Source organism: Pogoniulus pusillus, chromosome 12 (assembly GCF_015220805.1).
Source record: "Pogoniulus pusillus isolate bPogPus1 chromosome 12, bPogPus1.pri, whole genome shotgun sequence".
NCBI lineage: Eukaryota > Metazoa > Chordata > Aves > Piciformes > Lybiidae > Pogoniulus > Pogoniulus pusillus.
In genome coordinates, this window is record NC_087275.1 from 8,919,975 (window position 1) to 8,943,939 (window position 23,965).

The following is a 23,965-nucleotide window of genomic DNA, read 5'->3' on the forward strand; positions in this document are numbered from 1 at the left end:
CAAATCTTTCCTGACATGCAAAATATTGATCACATAGAGGTATTTTCTCCAGGTGTTTCTATGGGAAGACAACATGCCTCCCCAGCATTGGGTTATTCATGTCTCATTTTTCTGATGTTCTATATTGGCAGCCATGACAGAAAACACTGAACTGGTTTATTTACACTTGTTTAATTCTGTCTCCACATAGCACATCACAGCCTGTGGAGCTAGGAAGATGGATGAGTGAAACCAAGGCCACAAGAGGGTCAGGGTCATGGTGTCATCAGATCTCAATGACTCCATCACTCACTGTAGCAGGCACTTCGGAGGTCACCTCAGTTGAGGAGCTTGAGATAGGCAGTGGAAAACCGGGTGGCATGAGTGTACACATATTCCCTGCAGTTGATGCTATGCATGGAAAAAAACTACAGATCCTTAAATACACTACCACTTGAGTTCCTAGAATTGTTTTCAGCCTACTTGCTTAGAAAAACAAACAAACAAAAAACCCAAAACAAAAAGAAGGGAAAAAAAAAGCACACAGAGTGTCACTGACTGGCTCTAGTATGCAGTAAGAGCAGATGGAAATACATACCAGTTTCACTGTGCACACTGTGTGCCTGTGAAGATTCTTTTAAGCAGAGACAGCAGCAGACAATAGAAACTCATATACTGTCCCTTACTTGTATGTTTTCATCTGCTTAAATGATAGAGGCAACTTTTAAAAAGTTATATTTTTGGTGGGTATTTCACACACATACAAATTATAACACATATAAAATATATGATATTTTCTCACACTAAATCTGAAACACTGTTCTGTACCAGCTATTAGAAATAAAACTAAGTCTATTTCGTCCAAAAATAGTAGAATATGCTATTGATAAATATACTATATACTGTTTGTTCACCAGTTCTGTATGCCTGGGTAGGACAGTTCCTGTGAGAAACTGGATAAAATGCTGCTACAAAACTGTTCCTTGCTCTGAGTATCTACATTTTAAAATACATTCTTCATAGTGAATCATTCTGCAACACTGAAACTATCCCCAGTAGAGCCAAAAGTCAGTGTTACTCAGCTATCTTTAAGCACATCTGCAGCACTGGAATGAAACAGCTGTGAAAGGGAATTGGTGCAGCAGAAACTAAGTTTTCATTTGTGCAGTAGGCAGATGTATAATGAGAAAAGTGACATAAATCTTGACCTGCACACAGGCACAGTGTATTCATGATAACCAGTCAAAATATTTTGATGAATGGCAAAGCTAGCAAGTGAATTGTGTTTTAAAAATAGCCAAAGACTAGCTTACAGTCTGACCAAGGCATCTGATAAGAATCCAGACTGAAGTCCACACTTCACAACAAACGTAAAAGCACTGGCTTCAGTGCAGATACCACCTAGGCTACTGACATTGGTAGGTCAATACTTCTACTACAATCTCTGGATCCAACTGCACCAGCACAATGTGGGGTTTTGCTGGGTTTTTGTTTGTTTGCTTTCAGGGGTGGGAGAGAGAGCAGAGAGATGGTGATTTGGAACGGCTTAGTGGTTCTTTTTGGTTGGTTGGCTTACTTCGGTTTTGTACAATGTCAGTTTCCTAGAGACAAATGAAACCTTTTAGTTTGTGTTTCTCTTTCTCCCACCTATGGCCTGCTTTCTAAGTTTTACATCAAATGCTGCCATAGGGTGGAGTGTTTCTGCATATTTCAGTAAAGCAGACAGAATCAACATCTATGTAATGCATATAAGATATACTGAGTAAAGAATTTACAGGAACCAGTACTTTCAGAATTGGATGTTGCTCTGGTTGTGTTGGCAACACTATCTGAACAAAGCATGAAGACAGACACCTTTTTGTAGCAGGCAGAGAGAGGCAAAGGAAAAATCTTTAAAATCCCTCATTCTTAAAATATCATACTACCAATCAAAAGATTTGACTTCTCCTTGTGGTTTTGCAGTTAACATGATACATGACTTAGATAGCTCTGAATCTCAAAGAAAAATGACTAAGGTTCTATGTGGCCACCACTGACTTTCAGGTATGCATCTCCAAGAGTGAAATTTACTGGTTTGAGTTGTTATTTCTGCAGTAGAAGCAAATTATACATGTGCTAATTGAATCTGAATAGGTGAATAGAGGCTCTAACATATATATCTTTAGCTCTAGAGTGGCTTAAATTGCATTCCACAGCTAAGCATCTGAAGTGCAGGCTATTTATCTGCCCCTCCAACAATTGAAAGAGTGAACATTATTTAACTAACCCAAGAATCAGACTACTCGAGGATGACATTGTTTCTAGTTGCTGATCCAAATTTGCCACATACAATATATAAAAATGAGAAAAAAGGATTAGAAACAACCTGAAAAGCACAAAAGCAAATTTCAAAAAATAATTTCCAGGTTGTTTTTTTTGCTACTCTTCAATAACCAAGGTGCTTGGATAGAAGAATAAACCACCCTGAAACACACTGATGAGGTTCATTTAACTTTCCAGTTTGCTTCAGAAACTTCTAATTTACACCAAAAATGTGCTCCCACATGGGCTTGGTTATCAACTTAATTTAAAAACATTCTAAATATTCAGGAGAAAAGTAATGAGAAAGGGAAAAGTAACAAGAGAGGAAACTTTATGTAGATATGTGTTTCATAAAGACATAACGTTGTGAAAATAACAAATATATCAATAACTAAGGTGGCAGTGTTTCACTCATCAGATGCTTTCACCTACTTCATATGTTCCACTATCTGTGCCTTTTTTCAGATTCCAGTCCAGAGAAATAATTGCACTTTCATAGAATTCATAAGGGCAATGAGCCACTTGAAGTTTTCAAGCTTATTTGTTCTCCTAAATGACTATGACGCTAGATGGACTTAACTGGTGTGACCCAGTAGGGCATTATACCACTGCATTCGATGCAAAAGGGGAAAAGTCTCCTAAAAACTGAAATCACAATCTCAGTTTTCAAAACTGAAAGCCAATAAAAATGCTTAAAATCACTGTGTGACCATACAGCAACCAAATGTCTCTTCATACTAACTGAAAACCTGCATATTCTGAAGGCTGTAGGCACATGTAAAACCTGTGACAAATTTGCATTTATCATGGAAATAAATTAAGAGCTATTCTAAGGACACTATTTCATCACCATAACTCATTTTTTTTCTTCTATATAAAATAAAACCTGAGCCATTTAATGTAACTATCTCAGCAGTGCTCTTCTGGATAAAACACAGGGATTTTCATATTATAATCATATCTGAAGTTCCATTTAATATCCATCTCTGCTAAAATACAAAGTGATCATCCTATTATTTGTTAACTTCAGGGGTTTATAATTCTGTCAATTACCAAGTGCACTATGTATAGCACTGAATTATTAATTCTTAAAGCTGAATTATTTTGTTCTTTTTCCATGTCTAAGTTGCTCCAAATTACACTTCTATGTGTGCACATATACAGCAGATGGGGAAATTTTGCACATACTAAGCTCTAAAAAATAATTCAAAAGACTAACTACATTTGCAAAACTGCTACTCACCCCATCTGCTTAAACTGGGGATATTTTCCCTCAGACTCCTGTATGGATTGGTGATTTGAGGTTGCAACAGAAGCAAAATGAGAGTTAACACAGCTATTTCTTCACTAAAAGCAATGTTCACATGGCTCAACCTTGCTGCATTGGTATTCTGCTCATAGGCTGACAGAAGCTTGTTCCTTTCCCACTTATTTTATCAAATAATTTTGCATGAAGAGTGGGCAAGAGGTAGGTTCAAATCTAATCAGTAGAAACAAAGTTCTTCAGCAAGATGCAAGTGAATTAAAAAGTTGCCAATTTTGAACTCAAACCCACCTTTTACTTCAACATACAAGCTTAGACAACAAGCCCAGTAGGACCCAAGAGGAGGATCACATTACATAGAATGAACTGGATGACATTAAAAAGCAGTGTAGAAGACACTAGATGAAGTGGAATAATAGAAAGCATAAAATCATATGATTTCCACCTGATTACAGGAAGTTTACAGTAAAGTAGAAACTATCTATTAACAATCATAGAGGAAGAGAAAGGTCTGCATCAGATTAGGACAGCTATGAGCTACCTACTGCTTAAAAAAAATTAGACACGATCCCAGGACCAACAGAGAAAGGAAGCGTGAAGGGAATATTATCATTAGTTTACAATGCATGGTATTCAAGGCTTGAAATATTATTTGCAATCTACCTGCCCATGTCTAAAAAAATGCATGCACACTGGAAAAGCTGAAGGATGACTACTAGGATCAAGCAAATATTTTCTGAGAGAACAGATGAGCTTTTCTTGGCTTAGCAATAGCAGAGTTAAGAAGTGATACCACTTTGGTCTACAAATACAAACGACAGAAAACAACTAAATTAAAGGAAAAAATCAGATCACAAGAACAAGCATAAATAAAGCATGTTTGTGTTTGCTTGGAAACACTAGTCCTACTTTTCTCATCACTAGAAGATACAAGTTCCAAGGCAGGATATCAAGGGGAAGTGGGAACAATGTAAGTTTGGGGATGAAAAGCAACCAAACTGCTTTTCAAAGTGCAACCTGAAGCATTTCTGAATGCACTTGCAAAATACTGCTATGTAGAATACAGGAGACTCAGTGATCCAGGGGTCTCAGTTCTTTACACTTCTATATCCCTTTGTACATTTGCAGACCGATCTGAGACAGGAGAAAGTGACTGTGTACAGCTCCATGCTCTGATGGTGAAGCAGCAACTTCCAAATTATCAGTATATATTCACATCACTGTCACTTGAAAAATTCAAGCAAGAAGAAACAAACTCATACTTTCATTTCCCACATGAATTCAAAATACTAGAAAAATAACATCTTTGAGAGCATTTGAAATATCAAAGCAGCCATGATTAAGTTTTAGTACCATATCAACCCAAAAAGGGAAAGAGCATATCCAAACAAAGGCAGAAAATAAAGTAAAATAAGGCAGGAGGGTACAGTTCTGGTGTCCTCAAACAAGTATGATGACTATCAGAACAAAAAAAAAAACCCAAACAGACAAATATGTGTGTATATACAAAATACCCATCTATCTCACTCCAGTAGCTACTACTACAGTGGTAATGAGCTTCTTTAGACTCGAGATCATGCATCATTTGCAAAGGAACGGTCTAAAATACTGCCTCCAATTAGTAGTTTTTTTAAGCCTACCTGACATTGCAGAACAGTGCAAAGCCTGAAGCATATGCCAAAAATAGCAAATAATTCAGTTAACATACAAAGAGCTCTTACAGACTCCTGAGGAAAGGGAACATAGTTGTAAAAAAACTGCAGTGTTATCTTGCTCTCCTTCATTTCTTAGGGGAAATAAGAGTCAAAAAAACTCAATGAAAATCAGTGCACGATGATGCCCATGCTAACAGATCAGCCAACAGCTGATCTCTTTCAAGGTTTCTGTAAAGTCATCAGTTGTTCCTTAGCTACAAACTTTATATATCTCTAAATGCTCTACACTTCATAAAAGCAGCAGGATTTGATTTAAAAAAGGGGGAAAAAAATCAAAGGAAAAGTGAAGAAGGTAGCCAATAAAAATCAAATGAGAAAACGTGCAAGAAATTATTAAATGCAGAGTCAGATCAAGGGCACTTCAAATAAAAAGAATGTAGCCCTTAAAGTTCTCTTTTAGGTGGGGAAAATTGTAGATAATGAGCAAAAGAAATCAAGGAATAAATTAGAGACCCTACAGATAGCTCCTCTAGTTCTAGATGCGAGAAAGTATTTCTGCTGCAGGAACACTGGGTATGACATTAGACTGTATAACTACACAGTGCCAGAGAACACACTACAAAGACATAATAATCTATTCTGAAGTTAATTCACATAGCAGATCCAAATTCCAGCTGTTCAGGATCTTTTTCCACTGGGCTACTCATGCACCCTTCTCAGTACATATAACCAGATGAGTTTCAGCACTCACAATACTCTGCTAGTACCCAAGACTGCTTGTTTCATACTTTTTAGAGCTCACTGTCCTATGAATATCTGCCAAAAAATCTGTTATAGGATGGCCACAGTATGAAAACAGCAACAAAGAAAGCAGAGAGCACAAATGAGGTCTGGAGAAATCTACAGACACTCTACAGCTGACTGAATAATGACTGAAATAATGTTAATTACCGCACATGTTAGTTCTCAAATGTGAGGAGTTCTTAGTATTTTCACCCTAAACATTTAAGTATCTGCACACCCAGATGAAGCTCAGCAGATAAGAAATTAAGATTGTAACAGTGCTGTTACCTAAATCTCAGTGGATGAGTACAGCAAACACTGGTTTTGTCCACGCTGAAGGCATTAGTGCTGAAGCACATTTTAAACAATTTGAGAGGAACGTGTTAATGACAGGAGATACAGTTTAGTTTATCCTGAAGAAGAGCACCTCCATCACAAAAGTTCACTCTGGTTACTCATACAAAACTCACATCTTTTAAAAATCACAACCTCATATCTAAGTTTCTTATCCCAGATGAGTTCAGATGCAGTAGAAACCCACACAGCTAAAAGCTAAATACGGTACATAATCTGAACTACTGCAAAGAGATATCAGTTAAGTCTAAATTTATCTGATATAGCTTCACTCACTGATATTTAATAACCTCTAGAATTTCTGATAGTGACTGTAAGAATTATATTACACCCTCTACAGAAGTGCTATATTATGTAATGGTTTCTAACAATGATATTCCCTATGTCTTCACCCCAATCTTACTGAAAGCTTGAGGAATGCACAGAATGCTTGCAGCAGCCTACTTTGCTGTAGAGACCAGCTCCAGTGTGGTCAAGTCTGCACTGGAAGAAGGAATCACAGCAATTCCCCAGCAATCCCAAGCAGGAGCTCTTGGGTTTTTTTCCGACACTGGAAAGCTGCACATCTGTGCCAAGGTGGGCTGCGCAGGTGGCACAGGCAGAGCCAGCACTTGCAGTGGCACTGCTGAAGGACGGATAGTCTTAGAGAAGCAGGGGCAGGTTGTCCCCATGTGTCATGAAACAAACTGTGGGGGAAGATAACCTACCTGGCTGACAAGGGAGTTCTTGAATGGAGCTCAGCTTAGGAAAAAAAGAAGTTTACCACCTTTGGAAACAGGTAGAGGAAAGCCAAGAGGAGCGCAAGGATCTAGTTAGGTCATGGATAGAGAACATCAGAAAGGCAAAAACCCAGCTAGAACTCAACCTGGCTATTGTCATGAGGAATAACAAAAAAGGTTTTTACAAATACATTAACAACAAAAAGAAAGTCTACGAAAATGTCCACTCTTTATTGGATGCAGGGGAGAACACTGCTGTCAAGGATGAGCAAAATGCTTTCTCTGCCTCAGCCTTTAATAGTTAGGCCCATTATCCTCACAGTATTTAGCTTCCTGATGGTGCTGCTCTCCAGCCCTAACTCCCTGTAATCCAGGAGGAAGCAATTAACAACCTATTATGCCCCTTGGACACTCACAAATCTATGGGGCTGGATGGAATTCACCCAAGCGTGCTGAGTGAGCTGGCAGAGGATCTTGCCAAGCCACTCTCCATCATCTCTCAGCAGTCCTGGTTAACAGTGGAGATGTTGACAAGCCTCCGGTGATCTGACTTGACATCCACCTATAAAAAGGATCCAAAGGAGCATACAGGGAACTACAGGCCTGGCAGCCCAACCTAAGTATCAGGAAAGACTATAAGGTGGTTCACTTGCTCACACAGCAAGTGCAAGGTAACAGTGGAATCAGGCCCAGCCAGCACTGCATCCATAAAAGGCAGGTCCAGCTTGACCAACCTCTTCTTCTTCTATGAGGTGATCCACCTAATGGACAAGAGAAAGGCCATGGGCATTGTCTACCTGGACTTTAGTAAAGCCTTTGGCATCATCTTTCACAGTATACTCCTGGAGAAACTTGTGGCCCATGGCATAGACAGGTGGACTCTCTGCTGTATTAAAAACTGGCTGGACAGATGGGCTAGTGTTGGTCTCTTCTCCCACATCACTAGTAATAGAATGAGAAGAATTTGGTAGAAGTTGTGCCAGTGGAGGGTTAGATCGGATATCATGAAAAAAATTATTTACTTGAGAGTGGTGAGGTATTGGAACAGGTTGCCCAGGGAGTTGCCACCCCTGGGGGCATTTAAGAAGCAGGATACAGTTTAGTAGTCAGCATAGTTTGGTTATGGTTGGACTTGATACTCTTAAAGGTCTTTTCCGGTCTTAGTCATTCTACAGTTCTGTGATTTTATGTTATCAAACCTGCCTTTTCACTGATTAGATAAAATCTGTTTCATTCTCTTCTATGAGGGGGATTTAAGTATGGTGTGCCAATAGCTATAGTTTGTTATACTTCTTCTCCAAGAAGCCTACAGAAAGAAAAAGCATGACGCTTTTGAGTATCCTTATGTGTCTCATCCACAGGAGAAGTCTCCAGCGTTTTAGTTTCTACAGTAATTAATTCTGTCTTGATGACAGCAATAGACTGCCAGCTCAGACAGAAAGCTTTTTTCACTGTTTACAGGGTTGATGGCAAGAGAAGTAAATTAATAGGATATAATGGCAAGAGAAGTAAACTAATAGGACGTACTCTCCACACATGAAAGTAACCCAAATAAAAAACAGACTTTTAAATTAGTATTAATAGATATATAAAAAAAATATATCTAAGTCAAATGTTGACTATACACTACATTAAAAAAAAGTCCACTCATTTTAGAGTCATATACATAGTACTCAGTTTTTACCCTATTGTACAGGTGGCCTTTACCCTGAATCTCTCAAATGAAATGATTAACTCCTTTTACATGAACATATTGCCACCATTTTTATATGCTCCAGCAAATACCCGCTGGCATTACAATAAAGAGATGATTGTATTGCTTGTATTTTATGCCTCTCAGCCTTTACTCACTGCATATTAAAACGCTGCTGTTTCCGCCTTAGAACTACTGTCACCTGTATTTAAGGTCTGGTTTGTGCTTGCTTTGGAATACACCTGTCCCTCCCACTAAACTCTGTGTATTACTATAACCTTTCTTGTCACAGATAAGAACATAATTCAGTTCTGGATCTAATGTAAACAGGATCATTACATTTAGTGATTGTTCCAAAGCCTGCTATTCAAGCAATCTGTGACATATAAGCAATGCAAGACCTCTTCTTTCTCTAAATGACTTCAGTTCAAGCACTGACTCAGAGAGATGGAAACTCAAATTTATACTGCCATTACAAAATTCAATCTATTTCTGGTTCTCCACCTGAATTATGGCTTAGAGTCTTCCATTTTTTTATTAGCACCACCTACACACTGATATCCTTTGCCAATCCATGCAGAAAAGAGTCATATTTGTGCATATTACCAAGCTTTATTCTTACACTGAAATGGCAGAAAATCCCATCTTATCTGAAAAGCTTCATGTTCTCTTTTAAAGTAAAGTAAGATAAAAAAAAAAACTCAGTTTTCCCTCTTCCTTGACCTTTGAACCACAACCTCCTTGCCACTAAAGCGTTCAACACCTCATTTAATCTCTCCTCGCTGCATTGGCACAAAACTGGAAAAGGGAAAAAAATAATCTGGGGACTTCATCAATGTTTCATGAATTTTCATTTAGGCCAAATCCCTCTCTTACAGTGGTCGATAGATCAAGCTGCTGTCACATATTTAACACCTGGGGCTACAGCTGCTATCTCTGGGGGCTGCTGCTGACTAAGTCTACATCAGAGACAGGCTGAGCCAGTGTGAGGACCCTCATGTGCTCTTTTTCTTGCTTACATGTGGCAGTCCCAGTGCTGCAACTGAAATCCTAGTCGCTATTGTAAATGTGTCTCCTGATATTCCCACTGGAAAACTCCACCATGGAAGTTCAACCATGTCAATGTGTATGTTTTGAAGAACTGACTTCGAGTTAAAAATTCTGGCTTTCATATATGAACACAGTTTCATAAAACATTAAGCTATTTCAATACTTCCCTTTGTAAAATCCTCTCGAGAAAATCTGAGCATTTCTAATGATGTCAGTCTTTGTTCAATTTCAGTAAGAAGTTCTAATAAACAGAAGCAAAAAACTACACTTTACAGGTTTTAAAATGTATTTCTTTGTACTTGTTTTAGAGTGTTTACTGATTTAACCATAAAGCATACAAACACTACAACAGAACTTGCCACACACGCACTGGTTTTGCTGCTAGCATTAGCTCCTTCAGTAAGAGCTTCCTCAGAATGAAAAAGTAACACCAGAAAACATACCATAGACTAATGCATTTAAAGAATAAAGAGAGTAACTTATCTTAATCCTAAACTGCATCTTCAAACACAATTTCCTATTTCATAGAATCATAGAATCAACCAGGTTTGAAGAGACCTCCAAGATCATCCAGTCCAACCTAGCACCCAGCCCTATCCAGTCAACTAGACCATGGCACTAAGTGCCTCATCCAGGCTTTTCTTGAAGACCCCCAGGGACAGTGCCTCCACCACCTCCCTAGGCAGCCCATTCCAATGGCAAATCACTCTCTCTGTGAAGAACTTCTTCCTAATATCCAGCCTATACCTACCCTGGCACAACTTGAGACTGTGTCCCCTTGTTCTATTGCTGGTTACCTGGGAGAAGAGGCCACCCCCCACCTGGCTACAATGCCCCTTCAGGTAGTTGTAGACAGTAATAAGATCACCCCTGAGCCTCCTCCAGGCTAAACAACCCCAGCTCCCTCAACCTCTCCTCATAGGATTTGTGCTCCAGGCCCCTCACCAGCTTTGTTGCCCTTCTCTGGACATGTTCCAGCACTTCAACATCCTTCTTGAATTGAGGGGCCCAGAACTGGACACAGGACTCAAGGTGTGGTCTGACCAGTGCTGAGTACAGGGGAAGAATAACCTCCCTCGTCCTGCTGGCCACACTGTTCCTGATGCAGGCCAGGATGCCATTGGCTCTCTTGACCACCTGGGCACACTGCTGGCTCATCTTCAGCTTACTATCTATCAGTAGCCCCAGGTCCCTTTCCTCCTGGCTGCTCTCCAGCCACTCAGTCCCCAGCCTATAGCGCTGCTTGGGGTTGTTGTGGCCAAAGTGCAGAACCCTGCACTTGGCCTTGTTAAATCTCATCCCACTGGTCTCTGCCCACACATCCAGCCTGTCCAGGTCCCTCTGCAGGGCTCTCCTACCTTCCAACAGATCAACACCTGCTCCTAGCTTGGTGTCATCTCTTCCTAAATGTCTTCTGGAATGAAGACTTTCTAACTTAAAGGCAAAAACATTCTAAAAGTACACTCTGTACGTTAATGATGTTTTTTAAGTAACTTGTGAAATCATAGTTCTTCAAAGTTTCACTAATGGAGAAGTTTTTCCTGTGGACACATACACAATACCTGCCCTTGATTATATGCACATGATCTGAACAGGCACAGATTTAAATGCATGATTAAATGCCTTGGATGGGCTGGTACTTGAAGTCATCATGTTTGTGAAAGGTGTTCAATGCTACTCAAATCAAGAAGAGCTTAGAGCTTTCAGCCAACTTGCAAAACATGGCTTCAAAAACCCTACAGGTAAACAAACAAGGGGTAAAATGACTGTATTCAAGAGAGGCCACACTATGGTCTGAATCAATGTATGACCTAAGTGTTTTTCTTCTGTCTTTATGTATAAATACAGATCTACCACATGCTTTCAATCCCACTCATTGTGGCAGGTGTGCTCAGATAAAAAAAAAGGAAATGAAAGCAAACGAACCACAATTAACACTGTCTATCATCCAAGTTCATGAGCATGACCACAGTTAAATAGATAAAATGAACAAATACTTTTTCATAAATCATTCAGAAGTTACAAGTGCATATTATTGGTAACTGACAATTTTATAAGCAAAGCAAAACTACCACCAATTATTTCACTAAAATAGCAGACTTGAGCACGTCAAACCTACAAAAAGACCCAGTAATCTGTCTCTAAATGTAAAAATTCAAGGCCACCTATAGACAGATAACAATCCAAAACCTTGTTGTCAAGCAAAGGACAACTGCCCTTTTTCTGGTGATGAAAACACCTCGGCTTGGTGTGGAAAAAGCAGTTTTCAGCACCATTACAGATAAGACAAGTAAGACTTGATCACATGAGGCTGTCCTAGCTCCTACAGACAGGGCTGAAATATGAAGGCAACTCAAGAGTTTTCAGCAGCAGTTGAGAACAGGTGAATAAGGACTCACTGCTGACAACTGGCTGTCAGCAACAACTCATTTCCCAAGTGAGCAAACAGGCTGACAGAAACCCACCCATCCCTTGCAGTCCAGAAATGTTAACATCAGAAAAACAATTAAAAGCCTTAAAATAACTGTTCTCTGAAAGGCACTTGGAAACTTGAAAGGCTTCTCAAAACTGAGGGGGAAAAGTAATTTTGCTATCAACTTCCAAAGGATGTGAAGCACTGCCATGTGCTATTAAAACCAGTGAATGTAAAACTAGTGGAATCTCTAAAATTAATGGGGAAAATAATGTACATATTATTTACTTTTATTTTTCCTTCGATGAGGATCTTCTTGTAATCATAGATAGTGTATGGCTCAAAGAAAGACAAAGCACTCCTGAAATGGAACAGCTTTAAACTACTGCACCTTTTAAATTGAGGGATTCAGCCAGTTAAATGTCAAAGCAATGAAAATAGTAGGCTGGCATCTGCCACATGTTGCTATTACAAAAGCTTTGTCTATTGTTTCATGTCCTAGGTCACAGGTTCTAGGTTCCTGCTGTAAAATGCCTCTGACAACAAAACAAGTTTTTAGTACTGCTGAAGTCTTCAACTATCTCACATACAGTTCCTGTATAACCTGCTGACAGCTACAGTGGTTAAAATAGTAATTCAGAGACCAGAAATACTGTAACTAAAGTCTCTCAGCAGTCAATGAAGCAGAGATCAGTGAAAAGTGACGAAATGTAGAGCATGTTTAAGTTCAGAACAATCAGTCACTTCAAAGACTTGAAGCATAAATTGAATGAACTTCTGAACTTGAACAGAGGATGTCTATATCTCAATAGGATTGTAATAATTTCAAAGTGTTTATGCCCCTTCTCACAGGATTTCTCAGAGTTTAAAAAACACTCACACTCACCTGGATTCCGGCCTCCCCTAAAATTGGTCATCTTCTCGAATCCTAAACATACACCATAACTGAGTAACATTCTGTGATACTTTCACTGGTGCACACATTTATTCATGCCTTGAATGGGTGCCAAAACTGCTTTCATTTATTTGAAACAGTTCTAAATCTGGGTTATAAACAAGTTTGTGAACAAGTCTGTTGTTCTTTGCTTATTTGAACATTTGCAAAATATGGCATTTTCTGCAATTTCTGAGAGGACTAAAGCCTCTTAAAAAAAAAACAACTACATGTTTAGCAACAAAACTCAGCAGACTGCATCAGGAATGAAGACTTCTCTTATGTGCTTATCTTCCTCTTCCCTTTTAAACCAACATACTCTCTAACAAGTACTTAAATCCACTCTTCATCAACTAAGCAATACAAGGTTGTGCTAAAGCCCCACATCAGTCAAACACATTTAGTGAAACTACTGCCAAAGTACGTGCTGTTGTGGAAATGTTGACATCCAGTAAGAATACTGCCTTCATAAAGCTATTAAAACACACCTTCATGCAGAAAGACATAGCTTCCCTCAGTTGATACTCTAAACACAACTAGTGTTTCTTCAACCCACATAATTAAGCAGCAAAAAAAAAATTATCCAACATATTGTCTTTTTTTTTATGATGAGTTTGTTTGCTATGTGAATATAATGAATGTCTCTGCTAACTACTGGAAACAGATCGCGCATGCAGGGTGGGATCTGAAAGAGCTGCAATGACTTCTCTGTAAGACAAAGAGAATCGATAAAGACTGGTGTGAACGCTATGAGAAATGGCCAACGATTTCACTTGCTATTCACATAACGAATGAGACCTATATCATGTTTATGACAGAGGAGCATATATTGAGATTTCCAGCAATAAAGAACATGAGTCACCAACAAGCTGTCTGCTTCTGTTGCTGTAAAAGATGAGCAGATAAAGAGAAACAGACAATGCACCTCATATTAAATGATAGGTATTTTTCCATGTTAGTTTCACTGTAATTATAATTTAAAAATTAGATTCTTCTTCAGAGGAAAATTAGCCTTTGTCCACGTTTGTGCCAATCATGATTACACACTGGCTAGAATCTTGCTTCAGTATAAATCACACATTTACTGTGTAAATGCTTGTAAAAAAATACCTTGCAAGTATGACATTTAGTCATGAGTTAGCTACGTCTGTTATTTCCCAGACTGCTGACTGTAAGTACTGGATGACATGAAAAAAGCAAGTATAAAGTTTTACACAGTGCTAATCATATGAAAGTACTCACATGCCACTTCCAGAGATGCATTGCGACTCACAGCTTCTCCGAGATAGTTCCTTGCTACGCAGACGTAACTTCCCTCGTCAGGTTTACTCCTGCGCCCGTGAACTATGCGCAAGAAAAACAAAGACCCGCTGGGCAGCAGCATGCGGTGGGAGCGGGGATCATCCTTGTCCGTTTCCACTCGCTCTCCATCCTTGTACCACTCAATAGTAGGAGTTGGCCGCCCTTCAGCTTTACAGTTCAGAGTCGTTGGCTCTCCTTTAGAGACTATCACATCTGATGGATGCTCCACAATCCGTGGTGGAAAGTCCTCCTGGCGGAGACGGGATCCTAGAGGGGGAAAAAAAAGGGGGAAAAAAAGGAGGAAAGAACAATTTACTTTAGTCTTCACAAAGAGTTCTCACAAGTTACTGCTGCCACAAACACTCTTATTTAAAAAAAGAGAATACAAAAACCTGTACACATCTGCTCTTTTGTCTGATATTGAAGACTGCCTTAGACACTCGAAAAGCTAAAAACCTTAGTTGGACAACAGATACATATACCTCTAAGGCATTATCAAGTCCATTCCACATACCAACTGAGCTTAAAGGAGGATCTCTTACACACATGCGCGTTACAAGTATCTCTTTCTTGTTCATAAAATGATTACCAAGTCCATCCCACATACAAACTGGGCTTAAAGGAGGATCTCTTATACACACATGCATTACAAATCTTTCTTTCTTGTTCCAATAATCTTTCTCTTTGCAGTTATTTCCAAATCTCTGTGTGATTCCAGATTCCACTTATGGCTACCGCTCCCCTGCCTTCTCATCTGCCAGACTCAATAGACTTACACTGTGTCTTACCACCCAGTAGCTAAGAGTTCTTTGTAATTTTATATTTATGCTTTGTTCTTTTCCACAGAACAGACCAAGTGCAGAAACAGAAGAAAAAGTCAAAACAAATAAAATAGTCAAAAAAGTATTCCTTCGTTGATGAACTCCCCAAAAAGAATAAATACCATTTCTGTCCTCTGGTATTGGGTAGCTTGTGGCCTTTGAACTAGCACGAGTACAATTGTTACAAACTTATAACTGTTTGAAGTGACTGAAAGCATTCATGAGTTGTATTTTCATTTGGAAATCTCATGTCAAGGGCACTTTCTAAGTTTTTAGTGCACTGTGTGTGTATACATGGATGCAAATACCATACAGGCATACATGAAAGCATATGGTAAACACCAGTGCCTTTTAAATCAGAAGTCCACTTCCTTTTTCATTCTCTCTGCATGCATCTTTTCCTTTAAGTCACTTTTTGGTGTCCAGCATATTTTACCTGCAAATGTACTTTCTAACCCATTAGTATGGATTCCTACCAACACTGTATCACATTCCTGATTACATGGTTACTCATAGCTGAACATAGAACCATAATCATAGAATCAACCAGGTTGGAAGAGACCTCCAAGATCATCCAGGCCAACCTAGCACCCTATCCAGTCAACTAGACCATGGCACTAAGTGCCTGATCCAGGCTTTTCTTGAACACCTCATAGGCTTGCTGAGATGTGTAAGAGCAAGAACATAGAGATAACACAGTTGCTCTCTCTGGCTGCCTCCCTTTTTTCCCTAACCTGCTGTCTAACCAATGCCTCATCCAGTCTTCTCTTGAACACCTCCAGCGATGGTGACTCCACCACCTCCCCGGCCAGCCCATTCCAATGCCAATCACTCTCTCTGCCAACAACTTCCTCCTGACATCCAGCTTAGACCTCCCCCAGCACAACATGAGACTGTGTCCCCTTGTTCTGTTGCTGGTTGTCTGGGAGAAGAGACCAACCCCCACCTGGCTATAGCCTCCCTTCAGGAGTTCACCCCTGAGCCTCCTCTTCCCTAGGCTAAACAACCCCAGCTCCCTCAGCCTCTCCTCATAGGGTTTGTGCTCCAGGCCCCTCACCAGCTTTGTCGCCCTTCTCTGGACACGTTCCAGCACCTCCACTGTCCTGGTTGAGACCGCTTCTCATGATTACTGGCAAACCCCACCAATTTGCTGTAACATGTCCAGATTTCCTCTTCAGTTTCCTCAAGGACCAATCTACCATACAGTAACACTGCTGGCTTATAAACTGAATATCCAAAGTTTTCAAGTAAGCCTAGTTGACCATATCGCGACATAACACCTCACTGCCCCCAAAAAAGTGCAAGTAAAGAAATATATTTGCTTTAGAGACACAACAGCAAGGGGAAGGAAAAAGGAAACTAAACCCTGGAGTCAATATTCTCCTCTTTTTCACTATTTTTCCACAATGTCACTATGCAATCTCTACCCTAAGGGTAATGTTTTCTGTACACATGCATGCACGTGTGGAATATATACACACATCTTCACAGAAAAAGGCATTTGACAATTCACCTTTTAGTCCTCTTAGGTCACCATCTTTCAAATTTTAAAGAAAACCCCTTTCATTTATTGCCATTTCCACTCCAGTTTCAATTTATTAGCTTCACATCAACTGTTGATTTACTCTATTATGCCTATTCTTTATGCAAGTATCTACAAAGCTAATGGTCTGTCATACAAGAAAAACAATAGCACAGACTAAATTCATAGCCATCTCATTCATTTCTCAAGTTCCCAGTAACCATGAGCATTTTGGAGGAGTGGTGGTTAATAACAAGGGCTGTGCAATTTCAAAACACACAGAAAAACCCCAAACACAAACAAAATCACTGAGTCATCACAATCAAAATGGACTTCCAAAGGTCATCTAGTCCAACCCCCTCCACAGTAAGCAGAGACATCCTCTACTAAATCAGGCTGCCCAGAGCCCTGTTGAGCCTCACCTTTAACCACCTCTCCAGGCACCCTGTTCCAATGTTCCACTACCCTCATGGTTAAGAATTTGCTCCTAACATCCAATCTACATCTGCTCTTCTCTGTTTTGAAGTCATTGTCCCTCGTCCTAATACCACAGGCCTTTGTAAACATTCTCTCTCCATCTTTCTTGCAGGCCCCCTTCAGGTACTGGAAGGCTACTATCAGATCTTCCCAGAGCCTCTTCTCCAGGCTGAACTACCTCAGCTCTCCCAGCCTGTCTTTGTAGCAGAAATCTTCCAACCCCCTGATCATTTTCATAATGCTCTGCTGGACCTGATTCATCAGGTCCATGTCCTTCCTGTATTGAGGGCTCCAAAGCTGGACGCAGTACTCCAGGTGAGGCCTCATCTGAGCAAAGTAGCAGTCACCTCTCTGGATCAACTGGCAACGCATCTTGTGATGCAGCCCAGGGTGTGACTTGCCTTCTGGACTGCAAGCTCACACTGCCTGCTCATGTCCAGATTCTCATCCATCAGCACCCCAAAGTTCTTTTCTACAGGGCTGCTTTTTAATTACCTCATCTTCTAGTCTGTATTGACAGTGAGGATTGTTCAAGTCCTGCAATTGTTTTTGTTGAATCTCAAGAGGCTCACCTGGGTCCATCTCTCTAGCTTGTCCAGGCCCTTCTGGATGACATCCCATCCTTCTGGCACATCTATAGCACCACTCACCTTGGCATCATCTGCAAACTTGCTGATGGTGCACTCAATCCCACTGCCCATATCACTGATGAAAATATCAAACATTACAGGTCCCAATACAGACACCTGAGGGGCACCATTTGTCACTCACTGCTCTCCATCTGGACTTGAAGCCATTGAGCACTATGCCCTGGATGTGACCATCCAGTCAATTGTTTATCCACAAACAAACAAAACCCATCAAAACCAACCAATGCAGTATCAATTTGGAAGTTATTACTGTGCCATTTCATAATGCAGGTTCAAGAACTGCCTTCAAGCACTTCAAGACTCTCCTGCTTTCTGATTTTGTGTCCACTTCACTGCTTGCCACCAGTGATTCAGCTGTCTAACATACCCTTTATTTTCATCTCTTCACCTCCTTTCCAGCTTCTTTCTACCTGACTTTCTATATACAGAAAAGCTCTTCCTAAGTTGCTATGGCTACTACCCCTTTTACAGTCTTTCTGAAGACTCATGTTTTGATTTCTTTAACATTCCAAAGACATAGCTTTAATGCACTTGGATAAAAAAAAAAAAAAAAAGAAAGCCAGGACTATATTTTCAATAATGGGATGAACAGGCATTTAACAATATGCATACCAGACATCACCCCTACTATAGAGCTGTCACATACTATTTTATGTCCACTAGAGTCATCATTTTATTGCTATGCAAAATTTACAATGCATGTATGCCATTGTATTTGAAGCTTTTCTTGGTGCAATAATTCTGAAAGGTCATGCTTAACAGGTGTATTATATATTTAGTTCAGGAAAAAAGTAATGCCTGAAAGACAACTGAACTTGAAAGCCAAGGTCCTAATAACTACAAAGCAGAAGACGACTAAAGAAACATCAACCAAAAACCTTATACTGACATTTCAAATCTTGTGCTTAATACAAATAAGCAATCAATATTGTCTGAGATTACCAGCTTGTTCTGTGCCTCTATAGTATTCTGAATGCATTCCTTACAGGAGTCTTGTCAACAACACATGTTCTCCTTCAGACAGTAAAAAAGGCTTATTTATCAGGAAAAGAAACAGCAAAGCTGTGATGGAAAAAAAAAAAACAAAACAGAAATGCAATAGGAAGTAACAGATGCCAAAATAAAAAGGCATGAACATATTTGATTTTCATAGAATCAAGCAGGTTGGAAGAGACCTCCAAGATCATCCAGGCCAACCTAGCACCCAGCCCTAGCCAGTCAACTAGACCATGACACTAAGTGCCTCATCCAGGCTTTTCTTGAACACCTCCAGGGACAGAGACTCCACCACCTCCCTGGGCAGCCCATTCCAATGCCAATCACTCTCTCTGGCAAGAAATTCCTCCTAATATCCAGCCCATACTTCCCCTGGCACAACTTGAGACTCTGTCCCCTTCTTCTGTTGCTGGTTACCTGGCAGAAGAGACCAATCCCCACCTGGCTACAGCCTCCCTTCAGGTAGTTGTAGACAGCAATGAGGTCCCCCCTGAGCTTCCTCTTCTCCAGGCTAAACAATCCCTGGTCCAGATCATCAATAAAGATACTGAACAGGACGGGGCCCAGCACTGATCCTTGGGACACACCATTAGTGACAGCTGCCAACTGGATGTGACACCATTCACCACCACTCTCTGGGTCCAGCCCTCCAGCCAGTTCTTAACCCGTTTTAGAATGAATCTGTCCAAGCCATGAGCTGTCAGCTTTGCCAGGAGCTAGTTGTGGCAGACAGTGTCAAAGGCTTTGCTTAAGTCCAAGAAAACTACATCCAGAGCCTTCCCCACATTCACCAGGTGAGTTACCTGATCATTTGACTTAGAAAATAACTCCAAAGATATGTTTCCATGCCAAAGAACCTTCTTTTATGCTAGAATCTGTAATTGTGGTATTAAAATCACAAGTAAAAAAATAATGTTCTTTAAGTACAGGAGGGACAGCTACAGAAGATTCCGCACAATCTTTTCTGGCTATTTATGCTCTGTCACATGTCCAGGCTTTGGTTCTTTTTATCTTTACAAAGGATAGAAAGGATTTCATTCACTTCTGAATGAAATAACACTAAGCTTGAAAAAAAGACACTCGTGCAGCTACTAAGTTAAATATACTGGAAGATAGTCACAGTTAGTGCTCATTTTCCTGCTTCTTCATATGCCTTGTTCCACTTAGAAAGTACTTATCAGAAACACTTATTACATGCCTATTCAATATAATGAGTAAGTATCTTGCTTTCACTACCCTTTTAACCACAGAGTTGACTGAAAGCAAGCAGAGATTTGAAATAGAGATCCAGTCAATCACACTGTAGTTCAAAGGAAAGATAATGTACAAAAAATTCAGGATAATGAGAAAACTCTACTGGAGTACATACTGATGCACTGACATCAGGCTGATTACGCTAGACACATTCCTCTAGGAAAGTGACATGGTAAAGATTACATTCTGAAAATTTATACTTTACAGTCTTACCTCCTCCCCTGAGATTTGGCAGATGGGAGAAGTGCTGCAGTGATACAACTGTTTCCAAGGTAAGGGTTTTGTTCAAAACCAAGTAATCTATGACAAGGTTCTCCGAGAGCATTTCCTCAAGCAAAATTAATCCATTAAGGAACACATCCTAACTTCCCCAGGACATGCATCTGCAGATAAGCCACCTTTCCTATAGTGCCTGTCTGCCAAGAAGGGGCAGCAGGCAATGCTGACAAGAGAAATCAATACCTGTCATTAAAAGCACTTGACCAAATCTTATTGGATGGCTGATTCTATTACATTTGTCTTTCATAAAACTGTGACTTTGCTATGCAAGATGTAATCGACTTGAAATCATAAAGAAAAACCACAAACATGACATGATTTTTGTTTTACTTCACAAATGTGTATGAACAATAATCCAGTATCACAGCATATGCCTATTTCTTTTACAAAAAAATATTTCAGAGGAATCATCCCAAAATTGCCATAAAGACTTAGCAGAAACCTACTCTGATTCACTTTCCTCCCCACCCAATATTTCAATCTGGGGGCAGAGAAGAAAGAATAATAAAAGCAAAACCAAAACCAACAAACACCTAACATCTATTACTGGCTGAAAATCAGAGTAGTCAGTATATAGCTTATAGTTTTTTTTCCTCAGAGAAGCTGAAGCTTTTGAAATCAAAATAGCTGTTCCAATTCAAGTGTGGATCACATGAATGCTCACTCACCTTAAACAAGATCATAAAAATCACTTGAAGACAGGGAGAGAAGAGGAACACTTTCAGCAATGAAAAGCAGAACAAGTGAAAAAGCTGGAGCATGTGTTTATGTTTATATACTGCATATATACACAAAGCACATCTATATTTATATATATAAACACATAACGTCTCATCTAATCTAAATTATTCTGTGATATGTACACAGCATGTAACAAAAGCATCAGAGAGCAACTGGGTTTTTTTTCCTCTCCAAGCAGAGCTCAAGCACAACAGCTCTTCCCTTGGGAAGCTCTCAAAACCACTCTGGAATTTAGTATAGTGAAGCTTAAGTGTATGCCTTAGTCAAACATCTTTTAGCTCTTTTTCAAGTCAGGACGGAAGGAAAACCTTCAGACATTGTTTATACACAGCACAACTTATTACACAACTATCACATTATCATCATAGCACGAGAGAACTAACAACTTCTTATCAGCCAGTCTACAGGAAGCTTTTCCCACATAAAGCATTGTAAAATAAAGTGGCTAATTAGGAACAAGTCCATTTACAGTTTTATGCAGAAGGGTTGATAACCACAGGCTAAGTCTAAGTTTCCATTGATAGGGAGCATCAAAGTTGTCATTAGGAAAAAAAAGCTTTAAAAATTAGTAAGCATGAAAATACTTCAATTTTTCAAGTAATAAACTGACATAGCAACTGTAAGAAATGCTCTCAAATTATAATCTGGTGCAGATTTCTTCAAGAATCACAAGTTAATAACTATGACATCAGGATACAATTGTCACAGTCTGTGAAATCAAATTAACTTTGTAAATGAAGTCTTGCATAAACTCCACAAATATCCAAGAAGGTGGTTCCCCAATCAAGAACTCTCAATCAGTTTTCCAAAAGGCTCTTTCAAATCATCTTAAAAGAACCTGCCATTTCACTTTCACACAAATATTCTGATATAGAAGTGGAAGACTTCTGGAATCAGTATAAACTTCCTCACAATTTTATCTCGGCTTCCTACGTCTATGTAAAAGAATCAGGTGAGTAAGCACAAGCAATACAAGACACTTGTAGAGGTCTATTTCATCTCTTGCTAGTTTGCATTTTAAAGACTCAGACACTCAACGTTTGAAAACAAAACAATTTAAACAAATTCAGTAACATGCTATGTCTAATTACATAAAGTCATGTTTATAGAGCACCTTATATCCCAAACATCAAAAATCACCAGTTTTTTATACTGGTGTTTTACAACATGCATTTCCCTCCTTACACATTTAGAAGTTTAGTGTTAGTTTGGATTTCTGGTAAGTTTTTATAAACAAATATTTTACTGCAAACACTGACTTTTTTTTTTGTGTGTGTGTACTGCATGGTGTGATCACCAAAACGTCATAGGATTTGCAAAGTTTAACACACTGGCATCCAAGATCACACTGTCAACTCTAACTACAAGGAAGTTCTCACCACTAATAATTAGAAATTTAACACACTGTTTAAATCTGTGCATGAATGCTGTCTTAACTTTAGTTTCTCAAGGCATTTATAATATATATATAGAGAGAATATAGATAATTGTATCAGAGATAGTGTTTTCTGGTAAGAGAACATTTGGAATTCACCTGCCTCAAACATCCTCTTTCATATCACAGTATCACCAAGGTTGGAAGAGACCTCACAGATCATCAAGTCCAACCCTTTACCACAGAGCTCAAGGCTAGACCATGGCACCAAGTGCCACGTCCAATCCTGCCTTGAACAGCTCCAGGGACGGCGAATCCACCACCTCCCCGGGCAGCCCATTCCAGTATCCAATGACTCTCTCAGTGAAGAACTTTCTCCTCACCTCAAGCCTAAATCTCCCCTGGCGCAGCCTGAGGCTGTGTCCTCTCGTTCTGGTGCTGGCCACCTGAGAGAAGAGAGCAACCTCCTCCTGGCCACAACCACCCCTCAGGTAGTTGTAGACAGCAATAATACTTCACAATTGAAAAAACAAACAAAATCCAACCCACACCAAACCAACCAAAAACAACCTCTCGAAAAATCCACAAACAAAAACATCAAATAAAATCCAGAGGCAGACAGCTTTATTCAAAAGCCACCACAAGAAGAGTGAAGAGAACTTTGCAGTTCTCTACCTGTATCAGTACGCCTGTCAAGGCTCAAGAGAAGCTTGTGGTGTGATTTGCACAGTGCCTAGTACATACTGTCTGCTCTGAAATTTCAATGTCGTTTTGAAAGGCTTTGTCAGGTTGCATTTCTGAATGGAACTGGAGGTTCAGAACATCTGTAGGGGTGTCCTGCTCTTCCCTCCAAAACATTCCTTCCTTTGTGTATTTTCCTCTCATTTTGTTCTCCATGTGTTTCAGAAATGCATTACAAACTATATTGTCTGTATTTTGTCACTCTTCTTCTTGCTGTAGCTAATAAAATGTCTTGTTTCTTTATTCAAAGCAATTCACCAGCTGTATTAGCAAGGTGAATCTCTTTTCTTTCTCTCATTCACAAGCCATGCAGTTATCAGTCCCATTGGATTACTAAACGTAATTCAGCAACTTCCTTAGTCAAAATTAGACTTAAGTGTTCTTGGGCCCAATGACAGAGCACAAATATCCCTGGTAACTGTGCCAACTCTTTTTTTTTAAAGCAGCCCTCGTCTATTTTTATTTCACCTCTTCTATTTCACGTATTTACACTCAAATCTGGCACACAACAACACTTTACACTGAAGGCACCAATCCAGCAAAAGGCATTATCAGAATAGGTAACTCTGATGTCACTAGTGGCACTTCCAGCTAGGAATCATCTTTCAAGGAATATGTGCTACACAACACTTTTCTGTAACACTATTTTACCATTGTGGTAG

The 23,965-nt window shown here is 39.6% G+C and overlaps 1 protein-coding gene across 15 annotated transcripts in view; it reads right to left on the reverse strand.

Moving 5' to 3' along the window:
• Window positions 1-23,965, reverse strand: part of ROBO2 (roundabout guidance receptor 2) — a 1,176,697-nt gene that overhangs the window by 441,756 nt on the left and 710,976 nt on the right. For all 15 annotated transcript variants that reach the window (XM_064152296.1, XM_064152297.1, XM_064152298.1 and 12 more), the window contains one exon: window positions 14,388-14,714. In XM_064152296.1, coding sequence (XP_064008366.1) covers window positions 14,388-14,714 — 327 coding nt within the window. The remainder of the gene's footprint in view (window positions 1-14,387; window positions 14,715-23,965) is intronic.